Source organism: Maniola hyperantus, chromosome 19 (assembly GCF_902806685.2).
Source record: "Maniola hyperantus chromosome 19, iAphHyp1.2, whole genome shotgun sequence".
NCBI lineage: Eukaryota > Metazoa > Arthropoda > Insecta > Lepidoptera > Nymphalidae > Maniola > Maniola hyperantus.
Window position 1 is genome coordinate 9,158,348 of NC_048554.1, and position 18,419 is coordinate 9,176,766.

Here is an 18,419-nt window from a genome sequence, read left to right on the forward strand (position 1 = left end):
CTAATGCCCCGATTTGTCAATGTGAATTTAGGTTTTTAAAATCCAGTAAGAACTCTTTGATTTTCGAGTATAAAAACTAGACTGTGTGTTAAATCCAAATTTTAGCCAAATCCATCCTAGTTTTTTGCATCAAGAGTAATAAAACACATACATACAAACTTTCGCCTTTATAATATTCGTGTGATGTGAAATGTGAAAGTGTGTCTGTCTAGCTTTTCAAAGACAATGTGCTTAAATGATTTTGTTGAAATTTGGCACAGAGATAGCATGCATCCTGGAGAAGACATATGCTACTTTTGACCCTGGATAATCAAAGAGTTCCATTGTGATTTTCAGCAGCCTAGATCCACATAGAAAGTCCCGGGCATCATTTAGTTATTATATATAAAACATCTTAACTGGCAGGCTTATACTGTTATCTTATCTTTGTTATTATGGTCTGTTGATTTTGTACTTTTTCTGTTATAAAAGAATACCTATGTATATTAAAAATCACAGTAATCATGGTGTAATGAACTTTTGTTATTAATGTAAAATTGTTTTGACTATAATAAAGATGTAAATAAATAGATTGGTGCCATCTATTGTGCCATGATTGGAGGACAAACAAACACATTTTTGCGTTTTCATACTACTGGTAGTGATGTAATGAATCAACTAATCAGTATGTGATGACTACCATCACTAAGTAGATATTATGATGAAGCATCTGTTGGTAGGGATTAAACTATAATTTTATTTCAGGGACCTGTTATGTGAGATTGAAACAGACAAAGCAACAATGGGTTTTGAAACACCTGAGGAAGGGTATCTGGCTAAAATTCCTCATACCTGCTGGAACCAAGGGTGTGGCCGTAGGGAAACTACTTTGCATCATCGTTGAGAATCGAAGCTATGTTGCAGCATTCAAGACTTTAAGGATGATTGTAAGTGTGCTGTACAAATAGACATGGAATCACTGGAGTTTTTAAATATTTTTTCATTGGAATTACAAAAACAACATTGCATGACGGGTACCAATCCGTTTTCCAGTTTTTATTAAAAATTTGAAGCTCCTAAGAATGGTGTTGCAATGGCTTATTCCGTTTAACCACCCTAAAATAGCCAAACTTGGGAGTATACTAGGAAGTGCGCCCATGTGCATACACTCCAATCCAGACTTCGAATTTGTATATTATTTGTAGTACAGGGTGGACACACATACACACATATCTGCATATTTAACCCTAGGGTGGATAAACTGAATAGGCTGTTGCAAAAATATGAATTTGCTTGTCAATATAGATATGGGAAGTAAATGAGAAAGTTCTAACTTGTATGGGAAGTATAAGCAAAAATTCAACATATTATTGCATGGATTTACCACAGTTATAATATTATAATTTGTGTTGTTTGTTCATCATTAGAATAACAATAACTTATGGAGAGTACACAAGTAACCCAATAATTTCACTATTTGTGTTTTAAATTTTAATACTATTAACATTCATTTCATCATTAACATTTCTACAATCCACAGCCACAGGAGCTCCAGCACAACCAGCAGCAAAAAAACCAGCACCAGGTTATTTTCTATTATTTACTTTTTTATTTACTTTATTTAATCTAAATATATAAAAGAAAAAGGTGACTGACTGACTGACTGATCTATCAAAGCACAGCTTAAATTACTGGAGGGATTGGGCTGAAATTTGGCATGCAGATAGCTATTATGACGTAGGCATCTGCTAAGAAAAGATTTTTCAGAATTCAACCCCTAAGGAGATGAAATAGGGGTTTGAAATATGTGTAATCCACGCGAACGAAATCGCGAGCATAAGCTAGTGTTAACATATTTTTACAATCATTTAGGAAAGATTTTTTAATATTTCTATCATATAAATATGAGTTGCACATACAAAAACAGTACTAACAATGTATTTTTCCTTAGCCTGCTACTTAAAAGGTAATAATTTGTTTCTTATAGAAATGCATGAAGCATGGTGATACATTTTTACTGCAAACTAAGGGCTAATAGCGTCCACCAGACAAGCCGGGTCGGGCTGCATTGCAACGCAAGATCTGTTTATAAATTTTTTTTAATTTCATATGACAGCTGCCGCAGCTCCAGCGCCAGCAGCGCCGGCGCCAGCTGCAGCGGCACCCGCGCGCCTCGCCCCGCCGCCCCCGCTGCTGCCCCCGCCCCCGCCGCAGAACAGCACGGTCGGATCTACGCCAGCCCCATGGCTAGGCGACTTGCCGAACTCAAGAACATCAGGCTTGGTGGTGAGTTTTACAGCTTTTTTTTAATCTTATAAATTAACAGTCTTACAGCCGTACTCAGAGTCGCTAATAGTTACTTAAGATTGAGTTAAAACGAGACAGATTTATGTGTGAGATATAGCTCTGTCTCGTTTTAACTACACTTAAGTAACGATTAAGCGACTCTGAGTACGGCTGTTATTCATAAAAGTATATAGAAGCTTTATTAGCTTGTTATAAGCAAGTTCTCAATCGCTCAATAAGTATTCAATAACGGCACTGTAACTTATAACAGGGTGAACCCTACTATAAACCCTTATTAAAGGACAAGATGGACGACTTGTCTTCTGAACAGCTGATAATTTGAGTGAAGTGAGATTATTTTATTCTAGTGACATTGTATTATTATAAAACATTGTGCATACGTCCATCTCGACCTGTCGCGAGATGCCGTGAAACGCTACACAGACAATCACACAGACAGACACACTTTCGCATTTATAATATTAATATGGATATATGTTTAAGACTTTTAGGTTCCCTGTTTGCACTACGCGTGAGCCCTGTAGCTTATCAAGTTAAAAGGGCAAGTATCAAGTTTAAAACAATTTGTAGATATTAATGCTCACTAAAAATAATAATCAAGAGTTAGGTAACTTGAGGAAAAAGATCAGGAATTAATTTGTAGTTTGCAGTTAAAATAAGGGAGTATTAAACTACCTTTGTGTCTTACTTCTACATATTGGGAGGTTCCAGGATCTATGCAATATTATGTATACTATGAATAAAGTAATCTCATACTGACCGGCCCACCAAGAGCCCTCTAATTCTACCAATCAACAGGGCAGGGTTCAGGACTGTATGGGTCACTAAAGAGTGGCGATCTCGCAGCGGCAGCCGCGGCCCCCGCACCCCTGCCGCCGCCGCCCGCGCCCGCTCCCGGAGCCACCTTCACGGACATCCCCCTCAGCGGTATGAGGGAGACCATCGCCAAGCGCCTCTCGGCCGCTAAACAGACCATCCCCCACTACCAGCTGTGTGCGACGGTTAACGTGGAGAAGCTGCTGGCTATGAGGAAGGAGGTCAACGAACGGTTGGCCGCGGAAAAGTCTAATGTTAAGGTTAGTATTCTGTGTAAACTTGAACTTGACTTGAGCTTGTGATTAATCTAACTTCAGTTCATTTTGGAGGTAAATCAGCCCCTCGATCGTATAAGAAAAACGTATTTTGTCGTAATTCGTAGCAAATTCTGCTCCTTGATTGTATGTGAAAAAATGAGTGCAGCGAATCAACGGGCAGAATTTGCTGTTGATCACGATAACGATGAATACGATTTTCTTACATAATCGGGACTCGGGAGGCAGGTCTGAAAACATTGCCATCCGTGCAGACCCATCAATTTAGTTTTGTGTACAACACAGACATAATTCCCACGTTAGTTAGTGTTCTACCAAAGCCAAATACATTGTTAGCTTTTTTTAAAACATACTTGTAATTTTACTACTGGTCTATCCACAGAGAATTCAACCTCAATAGTACCTTCGCATATACAAGGTTTTGCATGAAAGCAAAATCGTAAAATGTTAGACAGGGTAAAATGCCTTGTTGTGATTGTTGGACTCAACGGTCACGTAATCAAGACAATGTGCGGAATGAGTGTACCGAACGGGCGTGGGCTGACTTTTATGCTAAGCTTGGCGATCGGGGGTGTCCGGCTATTAGGCATCTATAGGTGGTGGTCTGTGGGTCTATCATATATTGTTCTTCAGGTTTGACCATAATAGATCACCACTTTGTTATAGCTACTTGCAATAATGAGAATCATGATTTATATATCACAAAATAATTTTCATTTGATCAGGTATCCGTTAACGACTTCATCTTGAAGGCTGTCGCGGCGGCTTGCAAGCGAGTGCCCACCGTCAATTCACATTGGATGGAAACGTTTATTAGACAGTAAGTTGGAGGAAGAATAAACATATTTCTTTTTCCTTTTTGTTAGTCTGATTTGTTCATAATAATATGTTGTTGTCAAATAGAAAACTGATTTTTCAGCTACGATTGTCTGATTGAGTTGAAGTTTGGATGACCCTAGATGATTATGGTACTATATGCTACCATTTAAGATGCCCACGCACCTGAGCTGCGCTGCACTGCACAGAGCGTCAAAATATTATTTCTATCATTTTGTAAGGCGCATATCGCACTAGCCCGGCGCTGCATAGCGCTTCACCACCGCGCGTCGCAGCTGCAGAGAATATTGTGAAGCGCAGCGCAGCGACGCGCAGTGCAGCAACGCTAGTGCGACATACCCAGTGGCGCTTCAGTATGCATACGGCGCTCGGATAAGATACATTAATGTACCCGTATGATATAGACCTCGAAATAAACAATGTAGTTTTAATTTTTGGCATAAGGCGTGTTCCTTATGCTCTTAGAAGTATATCCTCAAAAGGCCCAACCCCTAGGATGTGGGCTTCTCCCCTTCCGGGTATAGAAGTGACGCGAGCTGCTGCTTATTGCAGTTGTAGTGCGATAGCTACCGACGCGTGGCCTGAAGTGATGCGCAGCGCAACTCAGGTACGTAGGCACCTTTAGCGTCTCTTAATATGATGGAGGTGGGACCGTAGACATTGAAATTCTGATGACATGGCAGGGCAGTCGAACTTGGGCTCATTTGCATGAGTACATACTTTTAAAAAAAGACAAGAATCTGATTATGGAAATGGAAGGTGGGTGCTAGACCTCCCTAATGGCATATGATAGGATAGTCATGTTTAGACGTTTTAATTACTTTTAATTTTTTACTTATTTTTTTTTAAATCTCCAGGTTCTCAAACGTTGATGTAAGCGTGGCAGTAGCGACGCCATCTGGTCTGATCACGCCGATCATCTTCAACGCGGACTCGCGCGGCATCCTCGATATCTCCAGCAGCATGAAGGAGCTCGCCAACAAGGCCAAGGAGGGCCGCCTGCAACCCCACGAGTACCAGGGCGGCACCGTCACTGTGTCCAACTTGGGCATGTTTGGTGAGTTGCTATTCCGTAAACAATAGTTGCGATGTCGAGAGAGGAGTATCCGGATGATTAAAATTGATTAGAAGAACCTCCAACCCCCCAACTAAGAGGCAGACGTCTAAACCACTAAGCTGTCACCGCTGGTATTCTAGTCCACTTATATTAATTAAATTATTATGGTCACTGCCGTTCAAACTTCAAAGTATGCAGTCCGCGCCACGAAACTTACCTCTGGGAGGCTTCGGCCGTAGCTAGTTACCATCCTACCGGAAAACCGTGGCGCCAAACGATTTAACGTTCCAGTACGTTGCCATGTATTTAATAACAAATTGTCTTTGTCGTTGAGACCGACAAAACGTCACATAAGTATGAGTGACAGAGACAACGCTCTTCAAAGCCGAACTCTCGTTCTGAAGGTCGATATGTACATTATTTTATTGCGGACTAGCTTTTGCTCGCGACTTCGTTCGCGTGGACTACACAAATTTCAAACTTCGAAAAATTCTTTCTTAGTGGATTCTCTTTACAAAGAATAGACCCTCCAAATTTCATGTCTTTAGGACCAGCGGTTTAGGCTGTGCGTTGATATATATGTCAGTCAGTCAGTCAGTCAGTCAGGACATTGAATTTTATATATATATATATATATATTACATTTGTAGCTTGAATTATAGGTTACCTACAAGTTTTGGTTTATTTACAGGAATCACAATGTTCAACGCGATCATAAACCCGCCTCAGTCACTAATCTTGGCGTGTGGAGGTCTCCAGGAGATTGTCATACCAGACAAAAATGAACCACAGGGGTAAGTTAACCCACTCCCACGTTAAGTCACTTTGTTTAAATAAATACCATATACAAAATCACTATCCATATTATAAACTAGCTGATGCCCGCGACTTCGTCCGCGTGGAATTAGGTTTTTAAAAATCCCGTGGGAACAAACAAACAGACAAACACACTTGCGCATGTATAATAAGGGTACTGATGTGAAATATTGGTTTGTCCTTCAATCATGGATTTTATGCATGGATATAGTTAAAGACCTGGAGAATGACTTAGGCTACTTTTGATCCAGTGAAATCACAGCTCACGGGATTTTCACAAACCTAAATACACGCGTATGTAGTCGCGGGCATCAGCTAGTATTTAATAATAATAGACCACCCCCTAATGTTACAGTAAGTCAATTTAAAAAAAACCGGCCAAGTGCGAGTCAGGCTCGCGCAACGAGGGTTCCTTACTACAGTCGTTTTTTTTTCGACATTTTGCACGATAATTCAAAAATCTGTTTTAGAATGCACAGGTAAAGCCCTTTCATTTGTGTGATGTAAGCAGAAATTCACGGTTTTCAGATTTTTGCCCTTATGTCTATTCTAAGTCAACGGGAAGTACCCTGTAGGTTTCTTGACAGACAACAAAGTGATCCTATAAGGGTTCTGTTTTTCCTTTTGAGGTACGGAACCCTAAAAATTGTCTTGTTTTTTCAGATTCCGACTGGCGAAGTTCGTAACATTCACAGCGTCCGCGGACCATAGAGTGATAGATGGCGCGGTGGGCGCGCAGTGGATGAAGGTGCTCAAAGAGAACCTAGAGAACCCTGCCAACATCATACTGTAAACCCGCATTCATCTTATTTATGTAGCATTCAAACTTATTGGCTACTGAGAAGTTAGTCACAAGTCGCGTCGCACTCAGTTACAGTACTACAACTTTCTACTAAAAAAAAATCTAATGCCCCTCCACTATAGGTAGACCAGAATCCGATGAAAAATCATCATCATCATCATCATGATCAACCTACAAAGCACGGGTCTCCTCTCAGAGTGAGAAGGGTTTTGGCCATAGACTACCACGCTGGCCATGTGCGGATTGGTAGACTTCACACACCTTTGAGAACATTATGGAGAACTCTCAGGTATGCAGGTTTCCTCGTGATGTTTTCCTTCACCGTTAAAGCAAGTGATATTTAATTAATTAAAACGCACATAACTCCGAAAAGTTAAAGGTGCGTGCCCAGGATCGAACCCCCGACCTCCGATTAGAAGGCGGACGTCCTAACCACTAGGCTATCACAGCTTATTTGAAAAATACTAATATTAGATGAAAAATACGGAAATGAAATTCCAAAGTTAGCAACACTGTAGTCTGTGAATATTCTATGTATAGTACTCTGTGGTGAATATTGTTACTCAGTGTCATAGTGATTTTTTTCTTTTTTTAATACATAAATTTCGTGATTATGCCGAAAATCTGCCTATGCCTATTTGCCATGAGATTCTGGTCTTACTATATTAGAGGTTGACTGTCACTTCGTCATATAGTTTCCTGTCTTTCGCCAATTGGAAAAGCTGTGCTATGTTGTCCCAGTCCATTCTCGCATGTTCCTAAGCAACGACTTTCTTCGTCTACCGAAGCCTCTATTTTCCTCAATTTTGTCCATCGTGATGGTTTGAAAGAGACGGTAGGTACCGGTCATGTCTGAGAACATGTCCCAGATAACTGACCTTTCTGCGTTTGATGGTGAAGAATACGTCTCTATTTTTACCGATGCGGCGTAGGACTTCGTCATTTCTTACTTTTTGAACCCAATTTATTCGCAGTATTCTTCGGTAACACCACAGTTCTAGGTCGGCAAAATACTTATGCACAGAAAAGCGCAACCTAGCGCCGACTACAATCGAATATACACCAATGAAATACAGACCTTATTGCTTGAAGTTAAGATTTAAAACACAAGAACAACAGAGACTCGTGCTATCTAGCTCATAATTCGCGTACAAAACAGCGCGTAGGCATCAACCAATAGCGAACTGACGCGCGCTATGATTGGCTGAGATATTTTCGCGCCGTTCTAGAATAAGATTTGCAGGTACATCGGCGCATCTTATAAAAGTGGTAGTACTGTATATGTTTATTAAAGCCGACTTTTCAATCGTGTAAACATGTTTATATATAAGGAATAAATTTTACGGTTTGACAGTTTTTATAAAGGAAATCCGTAAAAACAATTATTAGTCAGATAAAGTTTTTTCGGTGATTGAAAAGCGGACCTTGTTGAAGTTAAACTTTTTTAGGCGCGACTTGCGAGTAACTCAGATTTTTCTCGGACGCAAGCATCGCGCGAACGTTACTTTTGTCCATATACAAAATGGCCGCCAAACAGAACAGTTGTTTTGAGACCGCCAAGTGTTGTAAAGTATCAAGTAGTTAGTGCTATAGATAAGCTCTATTTTCTACGTACTAAGTCACGTTATTAAAACTACTTAATTTTAACATGACTTATTTATTTTTCAATTTAATCTCAATATTTCAATATAAGGAAGTTTCACATCACCCGCGCGTAAAGATTATACACACTAATATTTTATCCCCAACTTGCGTCTTCAGTTTACAGTTCTTTCTACAAGGTTTTCCCCAATTCTAATGTATTTATTTTATTTTGGATTACTGCTGTGATATTTTCCGTCACTTTCTTTCTGAACTTTACTCGCAATTCACTTCTCAGGCGCCAAAAAGATTTGTACTATACAAACTATTATTTCAGTTGAACTTGGATAAGCGAGAAACCTGAGTTAAGAGTAATGGGCAGGCACTAGCATTTTAAAATTTAAACCTCTAAAGCTTTATGGGTGGGAAAGTTAAACCTCCCTAAGCGAGAGTCGTGTTTGCATTACAGAGAACGCTTTTGCTCCACAGTCTATACGCGAGAGTCTGAGAGTTTGAAAAAATAAATGAAATGCTTTCTTATTTTTTATGACAGAGAACATTTTTTATTTATTTTTATAACATGAAAAATAAAAAACCATTTATAATAGCTGCAACGCAGCTTTTGTTGATCTTTTGAACATTGAAATGAAGCAATAACTTTTGAATAACTAAACAATTCTTTTAGTGATCCGTTAATTTACTTACCCACACGATCAAATTACTAAAACAGACTAATAAACGGATTTCCTTATGTTAATAATATTTGGTCCTTTTTCATACTCTATCATTATAAGAGAAATCGATCCTTTAAAATGTTTATAAGCGTGAAACTGGAATCTGGATTTAGTGAGAAAACTCTGTGAGGAATATCCTGCCCCTTTGAACTATCGCTTTTCCTGGTTCACTGTATATGCATTCTAAGTTGCTGATTGATTTTTGTAATAAAAAAGCCTAAGGAGATATTATAGTGCAAGGTAATGCGGGTTGTGGACTAAAGCCCAAGTGCTAGACCTAAAAAGTTAAAGGCCTGAGATCGCAACGTATAAAGTAAATTGAGATTATTGCGTTTTGCTACCAAATATTTTAATCAGCAAATTACAATGAATTAAATTAATAAAGCTATAAATACCTGCCGTATCCTTTGATTCCATAGTTTTTATTTACGAACGATTTAATCATGTAGTTAGTTGTATGAACATTTTTTGTACACTCAAACTTACATGTAAGGATATTATACACATTTTTATACAGACGTGATAATTTCGAAGGATATGCGGTAAAATTAAGGGATTATTTATTTAGTATATTTAAGTTATGCAATCAAAGAGTTCAAATGTATGATTATCACGAAGAAAATACCTCAAAACCTAAATACTACGTAATTGTGTTTGGAGTTTGTGAGTGATCTATAAGATCGATTGGTGATTTTTTTAGTATAATTGATTTGGACTATGTGCTGGTCATATTTTTTTCTTTAAGATAAAAATGTATTCTGCCATATAAAAAAATATTAAACAAAAATTGACGAAGATAAGTAATTGTTATTTTTACTTCTTTACTGTTATGTGAAAATCATCATAACTTATTGCATTTTTAGTAGTTTTGTTTTATTACTTTTGGAGTAGAGATCTAATTGTATATATTATAATATCATTCTTCTTTGTTGCTTTATATTGTTAAATTACTATGGAAATTTGAGAATCGCTGGCTTAATATTGTTTCGATGTAAATAATAATTGTTACCATCTATATTGTTTATTTAATGATGCTAGATGATTTAAGAACGTTAGTGAATATATATTATTTATAAATAAAACTTGTTTTTTTCTACCTTATAATTTACCTTGCCTGTAGGTATAAGATATTTTTATATTAGCTCTCCAGTAAGATGGCGACGTATGACATGAAGAGGATGGTGGGGAATAACTTGGATGAAGAAGTACCCTTGGCCTTGGACCACACGAGTAGATATTATAGACCAGAGGGGAAGCTCACGCACACCACGACGTGTCACGGACGCTCCGTTTGCGCCCAGTTCGATGGCAAACGGCGGCAAACGGAGCGTCCGTGACGCGTCGTGGTGTGCGTGCGCTGCGCTTGAGTGAGTAAACCACAGCCAGCCGCTAGTATGAAGCTTCCCCTCTGGTGAGATCTATAGAGCGCACTCTGACTTTGCTTAGACTTAAGACAGAGTTAAAACGAGACAAAGGTATATCTCTCACATAAATCTGTTTCGTTTCAACTCAATTTTTAAGCCTGAGCAAAGTCAATATAGATCTCAGCCTATGAGTTTACAAGTAGTTGACGTCATCAACCATTCAGCCAATTACATTCGTTTACAATCACGTGACTAAAGTAGACAAAAAAATCATTTTCTTGTCGATTGAAATTGAACTGACTAAATAGTTGGTTTCCAAAATTCATATTCAATACGGATACCATCATTAGATTCATTATTTTATATGCTGTCAAATACCCTATTGTATGCGCAAAGAAAACTATTATAGAGATCATAAACATATTTTATTAATCACGATCGATGTGACGAACCTCCCTGGCGCAGTGGTAAGCGCTGTGGTTTTATTTGTAGGAGGTCCTGCGTTCGATTCCTGATAGGGGTTTGGAATTTATAATTTCTGGTCTGGTCTGGTGGGGAGGCTACGCCAAAACTGCCATACCCCTTCCAGGTTAGCCCGTTTCCATCTTAGACTGCATCATCACTTACCACCAGGTGAGATTGCAGTCAAGTCAAGGGCTAACTTGTATCTGAAAAATAAATAAAAAATATTGAAATGCACTGATAATATACGATTGACACGCGGGGTTAGGAATCAGCTTATAGCTTTGAATTCTATTCTATGAGCATGCATCACTGACCTCTATGTATATAGGTACCTATGCGTGGTCCCGTAATAATAGAAAACCTGCACTCTCCATGACAAAAAGTTGTGATTATAACACTTACCTTAATTGCGATCTTTTTGGGTCATGGCCGAAAACATTTGTTACAGTTGCGTGCAAAAAGAAATGGCAGGCGCGTCAGCCAAGTCACGGAAGAGCTGTCACACCCCTGAAATTGTTTAATTTGATTAATAAATAGGTAATTAGTCACTTTACTGTATGTATAAGACAATCATAAATCATTGCAATTAATGTGATTTTAATAATTAACAATTAACTAGATTTATTAAAAAGTAGCTTCATTTTAGTCAAGTTGCCACTTTTTAGGATTCTGTACCCACGGGTGTCCATCCGCCCGTCCGTCCGTCTGTCTGTCTTTGATACTTGTCTACTACGATATAAGGCATACTAACTACAGTACGCGGCAGAGAATAATATACATTGACCTTTAGAAAGAGATAGTGGATTTGTAGAGCATATTGTCTCTGTCGTTGAGACCGACAAAACGTCACATTAGCGTATGAGTGACACTTGACAGAGAGAACGATCTGCAAATCCGAAATCTCATTCTAAGAGCTAGCATGTTATAATGGCAATAGAAATACAGTCACTACTACGCTAAACTCGTAAACCGTAATAAGTAGATTATTACGTTTTACGAGATACAGCCCGCTGACAGACAGACGGACGGACAGCGGATGTTTAATAATGCCTTAGGTCTCGTTGGTACATGGACTCACTAGAACGAAATATAGATAAAAGCTGCCTACTCCAATTACTTAGTGTAGTCGAAAGTGTATAATTGCTTGGTTAGGTAAGTATGTTTTAAAACTTCAGGGCAAATACATCCACAGTTAACATCTATCATAATATCACCCAAAGAAAAAAGTGTGTATTTTGAATAGCTAGGTACAGTAGAAACTCGATTATCCGGCCCTCAGTTATATGGATTCGCGATTATCCGGACTACCAACCGAAAATTGTTCAGCCATGTGCGAGTCAGACTCGCGCACCGAGGGTTCCATACTCGGGTATTTTTTCCGGTATTTTGTACGATAAAATATCAAAAACTATTATGTATAAAAATCTGTTTTAGAATGTACAGGCAAAGCCCTTTCATATGATATCCCACTTGCTATAGTTATCTTACTTTGAAAATTGAAAATACTATTATAGTGGACTACATAATATGCACAAAACCCGCTTTTCTTCATATACATTCGATTATCCGGATTTTCGATTATCCGAATCCCTAACGACAACAATTAGTCAAGTAGTAGTAGTTCAAATCAATTGCGTGAGATACCTAAAATTTGTTTTATTTAGAATTCGACAATCGTTTCAAATAAGCAAAATATTTGTTTAGCGTTAATAATAATTAATCAGAACAAAGGAACAAAATGGCCGAATCAATCACGGAAGGGCAGTCGGAATTTGAACCGAAACCCCCGAAGGACCTACCAGTTATCAACGATCAGGGCTTCTTTCAACACGACACTGGCGACACCTATGACGGATTCTTCGAGGCTAAGAAAAAGGATAGGAGTGTAAAAATGCATGGCAAGTTTCATTACCTGTTATAAAAAGAATAACAGCTACAGCAGAGTAAATTATCTCTACCGTCACGTAGGTACCTACAAGGTACCTACCAATCTTAGAATCTTAAGTAGATAGCTATAATACCTATTTATTATATTACCTATACCTTATCATCATCAACCGACAGACTGCTGGACATTGGTCGCTTGTAGAGACTTCCACATGCTACGGTCTTGCGCTGCCTGAATCCATCGGCTCCCTGCGAGTGCGACTCGGCTGATGTTGTTTGACCACCTAGTGGGGAGTCTTCCAATGCTGCGCCTTCCGGTGCGAGGTTGCCATTCCAGCACCTTGAGAACCCCAACATCTATCGGTATATATAGTATATACCTGCAATTTACGGTCACCTTCACAATTATTTATGAAATAACCACCATAGAATAGCCCCTACTGATTATTCGTTTTCAAGTAGATAAACGTTAACTCTGCGTAAATCAAAGTTAACGGTAACATAAAAAGTTATACGTACTTAGGCTCAGGTCATGGTCAAATGCAAACTGTCTCCTTAAAAAAAATATAGAAGAGAAGAAGTAAATAGGTGCTCGCTAGTGGCTATGGACACAGAATAATATAATAGCTATAGATAGAAGAAGGTAGATATAGGTACTACCTATACTAAACAATTGATAAATTTTAAATAAAATAAATAATAAATAAAATCTTTTTATTAAAAGCATCTATGGCTCAATTTGTTAGTAGACAGATTTACTTAAAAACTAATGTTAGTAACTAATAATACAATTGTGGGAAAAAGACAGTTTTTTATTTTAATTTTATTATTTACATTTACAAATGTGGCCTCACCAACACGTGAACAAAGTGTTCAAGCATTGGTGAGTCCATTTTGCTCGCAAACATGCTCAGGATGCAGTTGGTACTTGAGCGCAGCCTTGTCAGCAGTGATGATGACTTCTTCCGCATTACTGCAAAGAAGTCATCAGTCCGTTCATCTGCGAACATTCCTGACGCTGAACAGAACCGCGGCAAGCCCAACAACATCCTGAACCCATTATTATACTGCACCCTTAAGGTGTCTATGGCCTTTTTCGAATAGTTGACCCACAGGCTACCCGAGTAGAAGTTTTGGCAGTAAGCCTTGAAGAGCGTTATTTTTGCCTCTTCACTACATCGTGTGAACCTGCGGGCCAGCATATTACACCTGACTGCCAGGGCCCTTCTCTCTCTCTCGATGTCGACATGATCTTTAAGGTCCTCCGTAACATAGTGACCCAGGTATTTAAATTGTTGCACACGTGTGAGTGTAGCGCCGTTAAAAGGTTAACGAATTCGGATAACTAACTCCGTTTAAAGTAAATCATTACTTCTCCCTGTATCTATTCGTATCTTAAATCTCTCCAAAGACAGCTTTACACTAATTTTGAAACAGCGGCATTCTCGAAAGGGATATAAAACTTCATTTGGAGCAATCAGGGCGTAACGCTCAACATGGTCCCGAGTCCGGAATGACGGTACACTCCATTAAGCTCTGCGTTGAAAGACAAAAACGTTTTGTAATGCTTGAGTGGTTTTAGTGCTGAGACTTGAGAGTCGTTGGACTCTTGAAATTAACAAGTTATAGGTGTAAAGGCCGGATTCAACAAAAGTCCGTTCTTATATTAGGTACCTAGTAGGTAACAATAGGGTAGGATTCAGGTTCTCGCAATCAGAGTTGGTAACCAACATTGCTCAGCGGGTGGCTAAGCTGATGTGACAATGGGCAGGGCACACAGTTTGAAAAACCGATAAACGTTGGGGTCCCAGGGTGCTGGAATGGCGACCTCGCATCGGAAAGCGCAGCGTTGGAAGACCCCCCACTAGGTGATTCAGGCGGCGCGGCGTGTGGAAGTCCCTATACAAGAAACCTATGTCCAGCAATGGACATCTATCGGTTGATGATTATAATGATGAGGTTCTCGCACCGGAGCGAGACCGTGTCCGTGCCGAGCCATGGACGTGCCGTCCGAAACGCATAGTAGGTTAAAGAAATCCTACGCAGACGCAGAATGGTAGGAATCGTGAGTAAGTAGGGTACTTAAATTACCTGCACCTAATGACCTAAGTATAGGTATTTTGTGTTCGCATTGAATTGAATAAGTTTGAATAAGCTATACAGAAGCTTGCCACCTCGGTACGCCTACTAAAGGTAGGCGTGCGATAATATAGGCCAACGCGACTCCTAGATCTTATGATCTAGGAGTCGGTGTTCACACCCGAATTGCACCTTTGCGCTGGATTCGTATGTACCAATGGCGTGGTATCGTAACTTATGTATTCTAAAGCACACCGTAACGCCAAAAATCGCACACGAGTACGCGCGCTCGTGCGACTTCCTACCATGGTGTTGCCGTAGCTTCGCACTCTGTGTTCGCACTGCTGTCGCGCGTTGTGTTTTTACGTATATTATGGCATCAGTCTAAAATAATTCTTCCGATAAAAGCTTACAAAAAAGTCAAGACAAGTTTTCTACCTCCTACATAATTTACCTACCTTGTAATTGAAGATATATAGGTAGGTATAGGTACGTCGTAATCGCAACTTATTTTATTATCCATAATTTTAAAATAACTAAATAAGCTTTAAACTCATTCCAACCTTTTAAAAAAAAAAAGTCAAATGTGTGTCATACTCGCTTACCAAAGGTTCCGTAGCTCGGAAAGAAACATACATACCTACATAGTTATAAGTACAGTACGAGTTTTAAGTAAAGTTCGATGTGCAATATGCCAGGTGCTGTAAATGGTTTGGTTAAATAATTAATCTATAGGTACCTACCTGATAAATACGATATCAGAGAGATATAGGTACCTACTAGGTATATAACTCTGGTGATGGTAATGGTAAATACCTTGTACCTACATGTATCCTTATTATATTGTACCTAACACTTACTTTCTATAATATAACTCTAGGGTGTATTATTATATACCCTACCTTAACCTACCTACACGTGCCTACACAAACTGAATCAAAAAGCTGAACTTTTCACTACTCATAAAACAGTTTTCCCTCATAGGTCCTGGCACATACATTACAGCAGAGGGCGACATCTACACCGGCACCTGGGACAATGATCGCCTTGGCAGCAACGAAGTCACCATCACATTCACAGATGGTTCTAGATACGAGGGCCTATTTAAGGACTGGTGTTACAACGGCAAAGGCAGATACATATATCCGGATGGTAGCGTTCTAACGGGCGACTTTGTTGATAACATTCCAGTGGGGCAGCTGACATTGACGGATCCCAACGGCCACCAATGGCTTGGGAAAGCCGACCAGGGTTTCGCTTGGTTTGACCCTGTCAATCATTTCTATGAAACGTTAGGAAGGTGTCGAGACTCGAAGAGACTCAGACGGTCGGAACTGAGCGCTCGCTCTATCATGTCTAAAATGACAACGGTACAATCTGTTATTAATGAAAATCAAGAGAAGGCCAATCATGGGGATACTTAACAATCCATGTACAGAAACTTTAATAAATTTTTCGTTTTCTTACATACCTACTGGGTAATTGTTCTTTTCTTGAAGCTAATGACCCAAGCTAGCCTTGCCTGCGATCTCCTTCTACTTATGTGAGAAATCTGAAGAGTGTTTAAGATGGAAACCAACAGCTAAATGGATTTGGAATGCCAGCACCTACCTAAAAATAACTAGGTACCTACCTACTTGATAAAACAGACTGAGTAGTTACTAAGTCTGACTGAAAGACTACAGTGTATAGGTAAAGCCAGGGTGGAAAAAAGTTATGGGCCCGTTAATAAGGTAATAGTAAGCAATGACTTATATGTATATAAGTCATTGATAGTAAGTTACTAAATGCTACTAGGTAGGTAAAATATTCAAAATATGAGTGATTCCTTAATTGAAAAGCTATTATAATTGGTAGACGATAATATAAAATTTACCACTGCAAAGCTTTTGCTTGTATACAATATAGGTAGGTAGGTACATCACCTTCGTCTTATTATCATCCGCCGGTCGAGATTCAATCCATATTGGATTGTCTTCCAACGTTTCACAATCAAATAGATACTTTCAGATATACTTTTAATAAACTGGTAACCAAATAGCATAAAGTTAAAAGCATTCGTTTGAATAGTAACGGTATAAAAGTTCTATGGCCGGCCGTCCAAAACGTGACGGGAAGCGTTCATCCAAAATGCATATTAAAATGTTCACCATCCATAAGTGACTTCCGTCAGTCCATCAACAGGGCCGACAAATTAACAAGGTACTACGTTTAAAGGTTTGGACACATAGAATGCGTGACGGAAACTGCATGGCAAGAGTGACAAGACGTCACACAACGCACAATATGCATGAACGATTTTTAATTAGGTCTGCATCCTTCCTACGCTGATATCGGTCGAAGATAAGATTTTGTCTGGTGGTAGGCTACGGCCGTGGCTAGTTTCCACCCTATCGGTAATGCCGTGACGCCAAGTGATTTAGCTTTCCAGTACGATGCCGCCTAGAAACAACCCCTCCAAGTTTTTAAACAAACTAGAGATTTGAAACGATTATGAAGTAAAGTGTGACATGAAGTTGTTAGTTATTCAATTTTCTAGTTTCTTATGTAGTTTATTTACGCACGAAGTTGCCTCAAAATGTGCCCTAAAATAGAGATTTTTCAAGGGCTCATAAATTTTTAAATAAATACAATTTTACTATATTAATTGTTTTAGGGCATAGATAATTGAGAGGTGAATGGATATATGGCTTAGTTATAGTTCTAGAATAACAAAGAATAGAAGAATAGGCGTAATACGTTTGTATGGAGAAGCGCGTAAGAAGGGCCACCTTAAGGGCACTTTACAGTATGTACACCTTCATACTAGCTCCTGTGCACTTTGTCGCGCGTGGTGTGGCCAAACCTTTAACGATTCAAGCACACAAGATCGATAGTGTATTTGGTGGTGTACAAGTATTGCATTTGAGAGTAAACAAAGGAAATGCACAGTTGTGAAAGAGGTTGGGTCGAATGTGTTAAGTACAAAGTAACTTAACCAGTTAAAGATGCAACTTAGTGACACTTCACTATTTGAATCCACTTATTCATTTTGTGTGCTTCACGTACACCTGTAGGTAGGGTTGCCAGGCGTCCGGATAAAGCCGGACATAGGTAGGCTTTTTGACTGCGTGTCAAAATAAACGGTGTCCGGCTTGTCCGGCTTTTGTTAGGCTTTTTACATTTCGCAAACGAGCGTGGCCGAGCGTAGGCGAGTCGACTGTCGGTCGCTCCCGCAGGCGGCAGTGCCGCCTGACAACAAGATTTATGACAATAATAAAAAAAACCTGATTTCACATAATTTTTTTGTCGTACCTATTAATACTAAGACACAAAATCCTCAATAATGTAGGGTGTCCGGCCTTTCTACCCAAATGTCCGGCCAAACTGGCTGGTCTGTCCGGCTATTAGGTTTGGCGACCTGGCAACCCTACCTGTAGG

The 18,419-nt window shown here is 39.2% G+C and overlaps 2 protein-coding genes across 2 annotated transcripts; both read left to right on the forward strand.

The window, feature by feature from the left end:
* The first annotated feature begins 2,136 nt into the window (after nucleotides 1-2,136).
* On the forward strand, nucleotides 2,137-10,286 carry LOC117991076 (dihydrolipoyllysine-residue acetyltransferase component of pyruvate dehydrogenase complex, mitochondrial-like). The gene is made up of 6 exons (XM_069504982.1): nucleotides 2,137-2,265; nucleotides 3,085-3,362; nucleotides 4,103-4,197; nucleotides 5,072-5,271; nucleotides 5,963-6,065; nucleotides 6,751-10,286. Exons 1-6 carry the CDS (start codon nucleotides 2,223-2,225, stop codon nucleotides 6,878-6,880), a joined length of 849 nt encoding a protein of 282 aa, XP_069361083.1. The 5' UTR covers nucleotides 2,137-2,222; the 3' UTR covers nucleotides 6,881-10,286.
* A 1,229-nt stretch (nucleotides 10,287-11,515) lies between these two features.
* Nucleotides 11,516-16,423, forward strand: LOC117991494 (MORN repeat-containing protein 4-like). The gene is made up of 3 exons (XM_034979089.2): nucleotides 11,516-11,570; nucleotides 12,758-12,931; nucleotides 15,984-16,423. Exons 2-3 carry the CDS (start codon nucleotides 12,772-12,774, stop codon nucleotides 16,421-16,423), a joined length of 600 nt encoding a protein of 199 aa, XP_034834980.1. The 5' UTR covers nucleotides 11,516-11,570; nucleotides 12,758-12,771.
* The last annotated feature ends 1,996 nt before the right edge of the window (nucleotides 16,424-18,419 follow it).